The sequence below is a fragment of the Lynx rufus genome, unplaced genomic scaffold (genome assembly GCF_022079265.1).
Source record: "Lynx rufus isolate CCGP_SWC_20201006 ecotype Redwood Valley unplaced genomic scaffold, mLynRuf1.p SCAF_14, whole genome shotgun sequence".
Taxonomy (NCBI): Eukaryota; Metazoa; Chordata; class Mammalia; order Carnivora; family Felidae; genus Lynx; species Lynx rufus.
Genome location: NW_025814828.1, coordinates 27,166,357 through 27,181,423, shown reverse-complemented (window position 1 = coordinate 27,181,423; position 15,067 = coordinate 27,166,357). Strand labels below are relative to the sequence as shown.

The following is a 15,067-nucleotide window of genomic DNA, read 5'->3' as shown; positions in this document are numbered from 1 at the left end:
TTTAGTGGCACAGTGTGCTAATGTAGACCCATTTTTATAGGATCAGAACTAGTACAGTCCAGAGAATTGAAAAGTATGTCTGAGCTTCTCCCCCTAGAATATGTCCCCTCCTTTAAAAGCTGTCACACGGCAAGTTCCAATTGAGTTAAAGGCTGTTGTGCTCCTACAGGGAAATATATTCTATTGTAATTTTTATGTCCCCCAATAACAGTCTGTTCTTTGTTTACTGAAGAGAGCTTTTATGTCATAAAATGGCATTTTTTTTGACAGGGAAGCAGAATCATTGTTTTATTATAGAAAATTTCCTCTTACAACAGCAGAAATAAATAGCTCATCTCTTAAGCTCCTGATCAATGTCTAACACCTCCTACCCCAGCAACACTTCGCTGCAAGTGTATTAACACTCCATGAGAGCAACTCTATTCACCTACCGAGAAATGATCTTCACAAATGATTTACAGCTAAGCCAGGGCTTAAACACATAGCACCCAATCAAAGGCAGATTTTTATCTTTTCCCCAGTCATATAATGTCTGAGAAGAAATAGATCAATGTCGGCCTCTGAGTATATGCAAAGAATGTTGTCTCTTTTGAAGCACGAGGCCCAATTGTTGAGCTTTTTTTTTCTTTATATGTACGTCTAATGGGACACATCACACTGTTTTGATGCAAAGGTGTCGTATAGATTGGGGCACACCTCTCTTCTCCTTTTGGATATCGTGTCTCCTGTGTGAATGCACACAGCTGCCCTCATGCTCCCTGCCTCCCGCTCTCACTCGTCTCACACTTGTTTGTAAAACTCAAAGAGGTTTCCATGCCATGAAGATACCATTTTTTAGCACAGACACATAATGGCTCACTATCCGCAGGTGATCTTTGCTCTGTAGGGCTCAGAACTTGGTGACGTCAGAAGGTTGAGACCTGATAAATGAAATACATTCTCGGTAACATATTCCTCAATTGCTGTTACTGCAAAGAAACTCGGACTAGCCATATGTGACTCATTTCTACCTAAGGTACTTGAATGTTTATAAATAGGTTTATGACTTTTCTGTCCCCAAGATTGGGTGATATAAAGGTAATTACCCTCATTTTACAGATAAATAAACTGAGCCCAGTTCTCTCCCTGTATATGCAACATGAATTGAACAGCTGTGCCAATTATTTTGATAATTCGCGTCTTCCCATACACCACTCAAAGATGGGAAAGGAGCCTTTGAGGGCTCGAATTACACCGATTGACTGTGTATATGAGTTTAATTGCCTCTAGATGATCACTCAGTCTCCACTTGACTTGCACGTCCGGGTAGCGTCACAGAACAGTGACATCTCTTACTTTGGCGATACGTACCACGGTTCTCATCTCAGCTAAATAAGTGGCATCTTTAAAATGTTTTGAAAACACGAAAAAGGCTGGATGCATTTTTAGCATAACCTTTCATTGGCCGTGAACTTTTGTTGTTGAAGGGATTAGTATAGTACTTATTAAATAACAGGCTTCTTTCCTAGAACCTGGAGACTTATCTGAAGACTCATTTCCCAAAGGAAATATCATAGGTCTAATGCAATAATAGATATAAAAGGACATTGCAACGTTAAGTTCACAAAATGTGACATCAAAATATTATGTTGATAATTCTTATTACCGCTGATAATTGAGGGATCCCAATTCTCTCTCATTCCCTGGCAATCTCTTTATTCTTCAGAGCAGGAATCTAAGAATTTTAACATTCTGAGTGTTCACTTTGTCTAAACTGAAACAACAGTCACTATGTACTCGCATCTAATTTAATATCACAGGACAAGTGGGATCAGAAAATCTGCTTAATAATTCTCTGCGACAGTTCGTTACCAGCAGCGGGGCTGAATTTCTTTTACTTACGTGCAGTGCAGTTACTATTTTCTCCTGAAATAAAAGGATGCATGAGGTTAATTTAGAATGGTTTGCATGTTTTCATGACTGGAAATGTAAACAGAGGGGCTGGATGAGGGAGGGTTTTCTTGGATCATTACAGTTCAGCTTTTGAGTCCTCTCTTCAAAAGGACTTTGGACATGGGGCACCTGGGTGGCTTAGTCGGTTAAGTGCCCGACTCTTGATTGCTGCTCAAGCCATGATCTCCCGTTTTGTGAGTTCGAGCTGTACATCGGCCTCTGTGCTGAGAGCACAGAGCCTGCTTGGGATTCGCGCGCTCTCTCTCTCTCTCTCTCTGCCCCTCCCCTAACTGCTCTCTCTCTCTCTCTCTCTCTCTCTCTGTCAATAATCAATAAATAAAATTTAAAAAAAGTACTTTGGATGCAAAGGTGCAAGGTTAATATTTCCACACTGCCACTTTTATTGGGTCATTCCTCTGTTCTAGAAACTCCGGGGCTGCCCATTGCCTTCGGTATCATGTCCTTACTCATTCGTCTGGTAGTCAGAGCCCTAGCTTCCCTTCCCAGCTTGGTCACGGCCATGAAAATTCTGCTCACTGCAGAGCGGCCCCCCCTTCTGGAGCACTCTATAGTGTATCGGTGCCTCCACACGTTGGTTTAAGCTCTGTCCTTGGCCTGGAATCGCCCCTCCCATCACTGGGTCATCGCTATCAATCCTGTTCATCGCGTAAATGATAGTTCAGCTTCCTGATCCTCAAAGTCACTTTCCCCAAACAGGCTCGTATTAAAATTGCGTTCTTCAGAACCCCATCAGCATAGAGTCTATAGCCTGTAGACTGTAACGTTTGCCATTTACATACTGTGTTCTCTTACTGACTCACTGCATGTGTGAATGGGAATGGGCAGGCCTGAAGGTCATCTCCCCAGCTGCATTGCTAGCTCATTGCAAGTTGAATTCATTGGGAATGTTCTTTTATTCCATCCTCTCTCACCCACAAAGCACATGCCCTACTGTAACATATTGTGCGTAGACTCCTGCCAATACATATTTCCCACCCATTTGATCGATTGGTACGCAGTTACCTGTTAACCCTGGGCCTCTTTATCTGGCATTTCTACAGCGGTGGATAGTATCTTTAGGATGCAAAATCAGGATATTCTGCACCAGGAAAAATATTACAAATAATGCCCTCAGAGAGTTACGTTTCACTGCTCGTGTCATGTAATTTGTCGTCCATTTTATTAATTTGGTTCACTTACAATTCAATTTGCTGTATAGTGTGCTCTGATTAGATAAAAGACAAATTATCTTGACTACTTGAAGTTAGAATGCCTCCAAAATGGTGTTATTTAAGATAGGACAAGAAATGAATGATGGAAAACTTGAGCAGAAAAAAAACCCCAAAATACGTATAGTATAAAATGATTTCGGTTTTCCCTTTCTTCTAAAATATATGGAGGGAGAAAAAAAATGCATCGCTCATTTCATTCGTCATGACATCAAAAGCAAATGTGACGTACGTGACAAAAACTGGTCTTAAAACTGCCCCAATTATCCTTTGTCGACATGAGGAATTTACGGAACAATAGAGTTTCAAGAAATGTGAACAACGTAGAATAACTGATAGATGTAATGTTGAGCAGCTAAAAATATCAGCGCCCTTTCTATCAGCTAAGAAATGTAGTTGCAAATCATTATCGACAAATTGTAGCCTAAAATTCTTCTTTCTTCTTGACTTTGAAATTATATTTCAAGATCCCTAATTTAGACCCCATTATTTACTTACTGGCTTGTGTAACTGAAAGTTTTCATTTTTGCATGTTAAGGGGTTTATGGAATGCAAGTGAATCAATTCTTTACATTTTCTGTGGCAGAATAACTTGCAAATGATCATCAAAATCTCTTTTTCAACCACAGGAAAGAATTTATTTTAAAAATAACATGCTAATAGTAGATTAGCTTTATATCACACCATTACAAGAAAGGCCTCAGATTCGGGAAGCTTAAGTTTTGTAAGCCCCCCGAAATGCCAACGAATAAGGAAGATATTATTACCAAAAAACAGAGCGATGAATTCCACAGACTGTCCTACTGGTTTTTGAAGCTGATAATTTCTTAACTAGCTATCCTAGGTTTCTTGTTTAAAGGTAGCCAACTGATCACTAATTTTTATAATATTAACAAACACTGCTTGAAACAGAGATGTATGTTCTAGTCATTCCCCCACCCTTCTAGTTAGAATTATCTTTTTTGCATTGCCGTTTCCCCCTACTGTGTTCAGTCCTTTGGTCAATCATCACTCTCACGCACGGTTGTCTGTTTACCATATTTCCCGGAAAAGACCAAGAACGGAGGAAGGTGTTCCAGCCAGAAAGGATAAAGTGTACAAGGGCATGGCGTTCCGCAAGTCGTGGCTCCCATGCCTTCATTTTTTCTAGTCTTCACTGTTACCTGGTTCCTCTTGATAAAATCCAAATACCTCAGGCTGGTTTTCAAAAACCCAACCATAAAACAAGATCAATTTTCTTTTATCTCATCACAGTGCCCTATACAACAAATTTGATTATAAGTAAGCCAAATATATAAACAGGAAGATAAATGACACGACGTGAGTAGTGAAATGTAACTCTGAGGGCTTCCGCTACGCCTATCTAAATTATCTCCCATTTTTCCCGGTAAAATTGTAGACATCAGCCACCCTAGCTGAGGCTTTCTTTTATTTCTATGTCTTTGCTCATGCTTTTCTTTCCCTTATTTTTTTAACATTTTATTTATTTTTGAGAGAGAGAGAGAGAGAGAGAGAGAGCGCGCTCATGCACACATGAGTGGGGGAAAGACAGAGGGAGGGAGACAGAGGATCCAAAGCTGTGCTGTGAGCCCAGAGCCCTATACGGGGCTTGAACTCACAAACCGTGAGATCATGACCTGAACTGAAATGAAGAGTCAGATGCTTAACCACCTGAGCCACCCAGGCGCCCCTCTTTCCCTTATACAGCCCTCCTCATATCTCATTCCTCCTCATTCCCCAAACTGATTCCTTTCAGTGGCTGTTTCTGTCTTCGCCATTTACTTTGGTGCTTTTGCTAGACCTTTTCTCAGATATACTGTCTAACTTCCTGTTGCACCCTGGGAGGCCAACTAATATGAGCAGCGGTAAGCTTGCTTACCCAGTGACCGTGCGCTTCTAGTGGGAGGCACTGGTGGTGCAGAGGGAGAGAGGAGGGCGAGTCAGCTGATCGTTAGGTCCCTTTACAGCCTCAGCCCCTGTCAAGAGGTCCTCTCCCTGCAGCTACGTCTCAGACTCTCTTAACGGCACCCTCCACTTAGCTTTTCCAGCCTTGAGGAAAGTCTCCCCATCCCAGTTTGGATGGGTCATTTGTTCATTGCAGGTACCGTCACTGATTCAGTACTAAGTGAATTACTTAAATCACTGATTTCCCCTTTTGTGTTCCCATTTCATGTTCCTGTCCCATTTAATCTCATCTGTGCAATAATTAAATCATACTATGTTGTCCCTGTAATATACTCTATTATACTACAGCATACGTACTTTGTAACTATATCATACATAGCTCGTAAGTGTGTGGCCTCTGGGACCACATGTCCTATGTTAGAAGTTCTGACACGTAGTGTGTGTGGTCCTGGACAAATTGCTTAACTCCTTTTTCTTTCATTTTCCTCATCTGTAAAATGGAGGTAACAGTACCTATCAGAGTATTATGATGATTAAATTGATTATTTTTTTTATTGAGCGCTTTTATGGCTCTTATGCAACAGAAAGCATTCCAAGCATTTTATAAACATGAGCCCTATTTATCCTCATAACAAACTTAAGGGATAGATATTCTTATGATCCTCATTTTACAGTGGTAGAAATGAAGAAGAGAACGGTTAAGTAACTTGCTGAAAATAATCAACCAAGTGAATGGCAGCCAGGATTCCAACCCAGGCAGCCTGACTCCAGCGTCCATTCTCTGTGGACCATGGTAGACTATTCTGGCACATAGTAAGTGCTTAATAAACAACTCTTACTGTTGTTAGGAATTGTGTTGTTGAGTAATTAATCACTCTATTAATTGTCGATGAGTTCTTTATTTTTGGCTGGATTATGAGTTCCTTAAAGAAAGAGGTCAAGGTTTATTTGTCTGTGTCTATTAGCCAAGTGCTTTGCATATATTTGCAGGTTAGTAACTGTTCATGGAATTAATTACTAATTGTTTCTCATGTATTTTTCAAAGCCACGCTAGCCTTGGAAACAACTAATAACTAGCTAAAACTGTAAATGGAATTTGAAATCCCCCACAGCCATTATTATTGCCAGGATGACAGTTTACCCTTTTAATCCCAAATTCTTAGATGATTTACCACTTTCTCTATATGTTCCTTGCTTTACTTCTCCCACAATCACAAAGACTTTGCTTGTCCAGTAACCATTGGTGCTGACAGGGTCCCATCTCAGACAGCGGCCAATTGTTTTGTTCTGCATTTCCTGACCAGAAGAGATTTTCCCCCAAACATGGATCTTTTAGCTTCCTGGTTGATACTTAAAGAAACTTAGAGTAAGTTCTCAGGAACCAAACAAGAGGCATCTGATGGACGTAATATAATTTGTGTTAAAGTGCAGCCTTCCCATCACAACTTTTATTCTCTGCTAACTTCAGGGTTGAGGTCAGGATTGGCCGCATAAATTGTGGGACCCAGTTCAACATGAAAATGAAGGACCCTTTGTTAACAAAAATGATAAAGAACTTCAAGATGGCCGCAGCATCACGGTAAACCAAGCACGGGACCCATGAAGCCAGCCCTGATTGAGATCTCTGCCTATCCAATGGAATACTTTTTTCTTAACTTTGCTATCTTCCAGAGTCTGAAAACTTGCCAAAAAATTCCTTTTACAAATGTTTTCCAGGAACTCTAGTGTTTGTTATGCATAAAGGAATTTTGGCGGCTTGCTTTGATAACCTAGTATTCTTGAGCTACGTGTGTAGAATAGAACCTCACCATCACAATGTAGCACATCTAAATCATTCTTTTATCTACCAGTTCAATTCTAGGCTCACTGAAAGTAAGGGGCATATTCCTTTTAAAAAAAAAAAGTAGCTGTGGTTTTTAATAGAGGTGCTTTTGAAATACTAATTCACTTGAATCTTAAAAGGGATATTGGTAATGTTCAGAAATTGTGAGTTATACATCTTGGGGGTAATATCATGGAATCACCATGTTACGTAGATCTGAAGAGTTGATGAGAAGTTTAGGGTCTAAAAGAGCAAAAGTGGGTATAGTAGTTGGGGCTTGAGATTAAATATCCCAAGACAGGATTAAAAAGGAAATGATTTTATTTGAGGAGATATCTTTGTGCAAGGACATGGGGAGGAAGTGAGAGAAGGTGGGAGAGCCATTACATTAAAATGCAAGCCTGACCCCAGATGAAAGAAAGAGGGAGAGAAGGCTGTCCAGAAGCATCCCAGTGTGCAGTCTAAGCAAAGCTGTTGGGAAGTCGCTGAGCCCAAATCAACCACAGGAGCCCGATGTCTCCCAAAAAAGGCTCCGCTTCAGTATTGCTATCGCGTTCAGTCATTGGTGGGAACAGTCTGCGGGAGATTTGGCTTCTCTTCAGTGTAGTGATGGGTTTCCAAAGGCAGCAGCTGGGTTCCTCAGTCAGTTAGGTCCCAGTCGTAAAAGGCTTGCACATTGTCATGGCCACCGCAGTGGGTATTAGCAGCAGTGGTATTTAAAGACCTGTAAACATAAAACTCCTGGAAGAAAACACAGGAAAAGCTTCTTGACGTTAGTCTGGGCAATGATTTTTTGGATAATGACACCAGAATCGCCGACAATAAAAGCAAAAATACACTAGTGAGAGTGCATCAAATTAAAAAAAAAATAGCTTCTGCACAGCAAAGGGAAAAAAATCAACAGAATGAAAGGTGACCTACAAAATGGGAGAAAATATTTGCCAATCATGTATCCGATACAGGGTTAAGATTTAAAATACGTAACAAGAACCTCCTGAAACTCAATAGCAGAAAACCAAATAATCAGATTCAAAAATGGGCAGAAGACCTCAGTAAACATTTGTCCAAAGAAGGCATCCAAGTGGCCAAGAAGTACACGAGAAGGGGTTCACCATCACTGATCATCAGAGAAATACAAACCGAAACCACAGTGAGGCATTACCTCACACATGTTGCAAGGGCTGTTTCCAAAAAGAGGAGCGATTACGGCGTTGGTGAGGGTGTGGAGAAGAGGGAACCCTTGTACACTGTTGGTGGGAATAGAAATTGGTGCAGCCACTATGGGAAACAACATTGAGGTTCCTCAAAAAATTACCGATAGAGCTCCCCATATGGTGCAGCAATCCCACTTCTGGGTATATATCCAAAGGGAACGAAGTCAGGATCTCGAGGAGATATCTGTGGTGCCATGTGTATTGCAGCATTGTTCCCAATAGCCAAGATATGGAAACAACTTAAATGTCTGTCAGCAGCTGAATGGATAAAGAAAATATGGTATATGTATATATATTCACTGGGATATCATTCCGCCCGAAGACAGAGGGAAATCCTGCCATTTGTGATAACATGGATGAACTTGGAGAACACTATACGGAGTGAAATAAGCCAGACACAGAAAGACCAGTACCGTGTGATCTTACTTATATTTGGAATCTAGAAAAAGGTGAACTCAGGGAAACAGAGTAGAATGATGGTTGCCAGGGGCTGGGAAGTGGGGGAAATGGGGCAGTGCTGATCACTGGGTACAAACCTTCAGTTTTCAGATGAGTAAGTTCTAGAGATCTGCTATACATTATTGTAACTGTAGTTAATGTACCGTAAACTTGAAATTTGCTAGAAGGGTAGGTCTTAAGTGTTCCCCTCACACGCACACAAAAGTAACTGAGAGATGATGACTATACTGAGTGTGGTGATTATTTCACAGTGTATACACTTATCAAGATATCGAGTTATACCATTATACACAATGTCTGTTTGTCAAACTCACCCAAATAAAGCTTAAAAAAAAGTTTTATAAAAAAAAAAAAAAAGGAGTCTTAGGGATGCCTGGGTGGCTCAGTCGGTTAAGCGTCTGACTTCGGCTCAGGTCTTGATCTGATGGTGTCTGGGTTCACGCCCCACGTCCGGCTCTGTGCTGACAGCTCAGAGCCCGGAGCTGCTTCAGATTCTGTCTCACTCTCTCTCTGCCCCTTCCCTGCTCGCACTCTGTCCCTCTCTCTCTCAAAAATAAATAAACTTTTTAAAAAATAGTAATAATAAAGGAGTCTTAGAGATAATTAAAAAAAAAGTTTGTAAAATTTAAACAAAGAAGGGCTGAAGACAACGTAAGTTCCACTTCATTCAGAAGACCCTCCTTAACCCGTAAATTTTATTAGATAGCTCTCCTATATGCTTTGATAACTCCTCGTGCTTTCCCTACCATAATACTCATCTCAGCCTATTGTAATTGCTTATTTACTGCCTGTCTTAACTACTAGTTTGTTTTCTCCTTGAGAATAATAATTTTTCCTCCTTTGCTTCTGTATCACCTGTGCCTGGGTCAAAGCCTGACGTAAGTTCTAAAAATTATTTGCTGAAACCCAAATTGGGGGGCATTCTTCAAAATAACTGGCCTTCGAAACAGTCAATGGTATGACGCTCAAAGAAAGGCAAACAACTTTTTGAGGTTAAAGGAGGCTGAAAAGATTTGACAACTAAATGCAATGCATGAGTCTGGACCGGTAAATGAAAGGCAATTAATGGGGTAATTGTCAAACTACGAATAAAGAATGTGGATTAGATTATAGAACTAAAGCCGTAGTGTATTTTCTGACTTTGAAATTGAGCTGAAGTTATGTAAGAGAATGCCTTTTTTTCTTAAGAATTAAGCACTGGAATATCAAAGGGTGAAGCTGCAGATGATTCACCGGTGGTTCAGAAAACAGTATCTATTATATGTACATAAATAATTATATCCACAGAGAGAGATAGAAAGATAAGTTATAAATGTAATGAGGCCAAACGTTAACAATTGGTGAGTCTGGGTGAAGGATACATGGGAGTTCTTTGACCATTCCTGCAATTTTTCCTTAAGTTTTAAAGTATGTAAAAATAAAACGCTTTTTAAAAAAAGTATTTCTTGAATGAATGGAGGACAAAAGGCTAACCACAATTAGAAGGTGTTCATGAAGAACATGAAGAACATGAAGAGATGGAGGTAGAACATTCAGAAACGTAAAGAAGTTATACCGAGTAGGAAAATATCCAGGCCGGTTTAAAATGTAAAAGAGAAGTGAGGGACTGGTGGACAGAAATGACAGATCCGTGGGTGCCTGGGTGGCTCATTCGGTCAAGTGTCGGACTGGATCTCAACTCAGGTCTTGATGTTAGGGTCATGAATTTAAGCCCCACGTTGGGACTTGCACTGGACGTGAAGCCTACTAAAAAAGACGGCTTTGGTTTTGGCCGACCTATTTGGAGAGGCAACACATGCCAGAGAAGAAGCCGGCAGGTGCTCAGTGAGGCAGTGGAAAGCTAGGCATAGGATTAGCATCCTCGCAGGTAAAACTCTTTGAGTTACTAGAAAGGCTGCAGTTTAGGCCCTACCTGCCTCATATGCTTTTTTTTTTTTTTTTCCCATACATACAGTGGTTCGATAAACTATTTCACCTTGTCCATCGTTGATGTTAATTTTTGAAAATTATAAATGAAAGAATATAAGGTCTACATCTGTACCTTATGTGTAAGTTTAAGTCATGTTTATTTTCTGAAAAAGGCAACAACCGAAAATCACCATGGGCCTTTGTTCTAAGTATAAATATGTGAAGACTATTGATTTTTGTAGAAATATTAAACATATGAAGAGTTTATTGTTCAGGTCTTTTTTTAAACATGTAAATGTTAACTATTCAACTAAACCATAGAGTTTTCTGCTTGAGTCTTAGGTAGAATTCTATTTTACCAAGTACAATAACAAAGTGTAATTCTTTCTGAGAGCTCAGAATGACCTACTTAGAGTATGTATAGTTTCATTGTTTAACTCCCCTTTTCATAGGATTGCTATTTATAACCACTTCCTTCAACCCTGGGGGGACTTAGTAGGATTAACGACTTCTGATTCACTTTGTATTTGAAGATTTTTTTTTTCTTCCATCTTTGCTCAGCTAGTGGAATCCATGATGAATTCTCATCTCCAAGGGGTAAGCTGTTTTTAGTAAAGCCCAGTAGCTGGCTTATGACTCCTTAGAATAACATCGATTCCTTCCTTCCCTTGTGTTTGTTTCTTCCAGAATGATAGAATCTGTGTAGACATGCTCAATTACCATGCTTAGGTACTGTTAAGCATGTCATGGTTTTAGTCTTGTTCATGTAAGTTATATGTGTAATGAATATCCGGGCTCCTATCTGAAAAATAAATAAGCATAAATAGCGTGCTACTTGTTCTAGCATGACAAATATGGACCACTACAGCTAGAATGAGGAAACTGAACAATAAATAGAAGAGGCCTAGAGGTCATTTGAGGATGAGGATTAGAGTAGAAAGAGTGTTTCTCAGAGAGAAGCATCTGGTGAGAGTACCAGATGGGGAGGCAAAGAACAGAATTTCATCGAGGGGTATTTTGAAGGTGGGTAATTTGAGTAATGATTAGATCTAAGGTGTTCTCCCATCTGTGGGTGGCTCAGTGGAATAGAGACGAAGGTCATTCTTTTTGAAAAGTTAGGAGATTATAAAACCACGTTGTCAGGTAAGAGAAATTATAATAGCAAATAGAATACACTCAAAAGGAAACCAAATGAAAAGAAAAAAATAATTATTCTTTTCACTGAGTGTGTGTGTGCTGTTCATTAGCAAGAAAGCCTTTCAGTCACTGTTTTTATAATATCTTAATGGAAAAAATATTTAAATATGCCATATTCAAATCCTTTCCTTTATTTCTGGAAAGAGAATCAAAGGAGAAAATTCCCATTGTGCTCTACTAAGAAACCACTATTTAATGAGTATATTAGTGTCTGATAAATCCCATAGCAATATATATTATTATTGTGCAATTTCTTTTTAGAAATGAACCTTTGTATGTATTGACCAAAGAGTGGGATAAAGAGTTACGATTTTGTTTTGAAATTCTTTAGAAATGAATAGTTTTATTACAGCTGTGAATCTCTGTAGGTTTTTAAGGAGGCTGCTTCAAAGGATGTCATTAATAATCTTCTCAGGTGCTTACAAAGCATGTGTCTGTCAGCAGAATTAGAGAATCACCCAACTAGAGAACAGGTTTCACAATACCCTGAGACCTATTTTGTTCATTAGAGAGGAAAATGGCTTGTGTTAAGTCTGAATTGACATGCGTGCTAATTTCAGCAGTAAAAGCTGTTCATTGTGGTCAGGTTTAATTTAGATTAAAGTTGATCAGGTTACTTCTACAACGTACTTCTTAAACGAACTTTGTGATCCTAAAAGAAGGAGAAAAGTAAAGCCAACCTGGGGAAATACATGCAAAAGAGAGAAGCAAAGAATAGCTTGGCTGTTTGAGGGTGAATTAATATTAAAACAAATGAAAATGACGTTAAAGATACTCTTGGTTGTGTAAAAATGTCCAATTATCAAAAAACACAAATTTGCATTTAAATTGCACAAAGCCGGGGCGCCTGGGTGGCTCAGTCGGTTGGGCATCCGACTTGAGCTCAGGTCACGATCTCGCGGTCCATGAGTTCGAGCCCCGCGTCAGGCTCTGGGCTGATGGCTCGGAGCCTGGAGCCTGTTTCCAATTCTGTGTCTCCCTCTCTCTCTGCCCCTCCCCCGTTCATGCTCTGTCTCTCTCTGTCTCAAAAATAAAGGAAACATTAAAAAAAAAAAAATTTAAATTGCACAAAGCCTACCTAATCCGTTCGTGCCCTGTGTTATCTCCATAGATAAAAATTTGTGTACTTTGCTACCTGTATTATATAGAGTTCTTGGTTAAATTTGAGGGAAATATTTGACTTTATCTGAGGTTTCTGGGTAAGTCTGTTTTTAAAGCATCTATTTGAATGTGTTCAATATTTAAGAGTCAGGAATTCCGAAGTACCTTTTAAGCGTGCTGTGTCACAGATGACCAGAGTTTAACATTCTAACCCTGGAAAACATCTTATTTCATAAAATCTATCCACTACTATATGGTTCCTACTTTAAAATTTGTTCAGTGCTCTCCAACTGACTTATGCCACTTACTTCAATAGCTGTCTTTGGCAATTTGTTCCATATTTCAAACACCCTTTTGTGTAAAGAAACCATAAAAGTTAGAAACCTGAAAATTGGATTTTTCTTCTGAGCAATCACAGCTTACAAATGTGGAAAATTGGTTAAAAGTTAGCCCCTCCAATTTTTCAACACAGAGAGGGGAAAATGCGCAAAATAGATGTGTAATGTTTGGATAAGTCCTTGCCATTATTTTAATACTACCGAAAGCAGTTGCGCTGAAATCACGAGGCCTGTGTCCCTACCAGTTCACAAAAGAAACACCGCACAAACGATCGAAACTCGGCCTTTCTGAACCCAAAAATCCTTAGAAAATCGGCAGTAGTCAAAGGGCATGGCAGATAACTAAGTTTCCTAAACATTACTATCTCCACCACGTTTCATCTATTCACTTTCATTGGCCTCCTGCGTGGTTATTAGGAGAATAAAAACGCGAGATTGTGTGTAAAACATCTGTCACGTACAGGTTATCAACTAATAACAAATATTCATTATGCCTTCCCAAATTAAAATAAAATGTATTCCATTTTAGAAAGAGAACAAGCGAGAAGTCTTATTTTTCCCAAGCTTCTATGTAAATATCGCTGGGACATGGGCCCTTTAGTGCAGGGAGGGTGAGTTGACAGAGACAGTAGAGGGACACTGGTGGGAGGGGGGACTTTCTTAGTGATTAACGTGGCTACCTATAAATACACACATCCATACACACACGCACACACACACACACACACACACACCCCTATTTCTTGGCTTTATTCTGCTGGTACTTTTACCTAAAGCAGTATTAAAGTAATTGCTAATACAGAATATAAATACTACCTTCTAGTCTGACGCTTTCCAAACTTGCCTCGTCGTAAGAATTAAGTAGAGAATTTGTTAAAAAGGCATTTTCCAAGCCCTCCTCCCTACTCATTTGTTCATGGTGGGGGAGAACGAGGGTGGTGAGGCGCAGGAATCAGGTGATTCTCATCGAAGGCAATGTCGGGGAAGGACTGACTTAGCTTATTGCGTCCCCTTCTCGTAGGTGAGGAAGCTCAGGTACAAAGAAGTGAAATCAGTTACGTCTCTCGGATCACTTCTGTGCTTTTTCCGTTTCTAAAATATACACTTTAATTTTGACACTGCACAAAATGAGATTACAAGTATAAATAGCTATCTGTCATAAGTCAAAAAATTACATTTCTTGGTTGTGGCACTCATGCACTGGTTTAAGTGAACCCAGGTACTCTGAAATGACTCCATCTAAGCTCTTAAATAGTGAAGCAAGTCTGTAATCAAGATTTTCATCTGTAATATTTTTGGTGGCTAAGAATGAAACGCATTTCCTGTTAAAGTGTTCTCTATAAAGCCTTATACACTAGAGATTTATATCCAGTAACATATTTTTTTTTTTATTTCCAGAAGTGCTTTGGTTGGTTGGAAAATTGCACTTTACTTTGTATTACATAAAAGGTATGCGCAATGCTGGTGAACCTCAATATTAAGTTAAGCTTTTTCCTTCAGGCAACACTGCAGGATTTGGAACAGAGGCGCCCCCAGTTGGAAGAACTCATTACCGCCGCCCAGAATTTGAAAAACAAGACCAGCAATCAAGAGGCTAGAACCATCATTACTGATCGAAGTAAGTCTTTTAACAAGCGTGGGCAACTTACGATGTATGAAAAAGTTTCAGTAATGACTTGGAAGCCGATTTGCCTCTGTTGCATTCATCAAAATAGTGCCAAACGGTTGTAAGTTATACCTCTTGTGCTAAGATTTTTCATTTCATAGTGTTATCTTTCAATAACTGAACACAATTCCATGGAATCGAGGAAATAAATTTTTCATGAATCCAGGCTTATGTAGATGCGAAGCATGGAGTGGTGGGCGTGGTGAGCATGGTGTGACAGAACGTTTGCTCCTTGGTTGTCATCTCTCTGGGCTAGCATCCATGGCGATGTCAGTCTCTCCCTTGTATTCTTGGTC

General features: G+C 39.6%; 1 protein-coding gene across 4 annotated transcripts in view; it reads left to right on the top strand.

The window, feature by feature from the left end:
• Nucleotides 1-15,067, top strand: part of DMD (dystrophin) — a 1,630,689-nt gene that overhangs the window by 1,030,764 nt on the left and 584,858 nt on the right. For all 4 annotated transcript variants that reach the window (XM_047076051.1, XM_047076054.1, XM_047076053.1 and 1 more), the window contains one exon: nt 14,606-14,723. In XM_047076051.1, the coding sequence (XP_046932007.1) occupies nt 14,606-14,723 (118 nt within the window). The remainder of the gene's footprint in view (nt 1-14,605; nt 14,724-15,067) is intronic.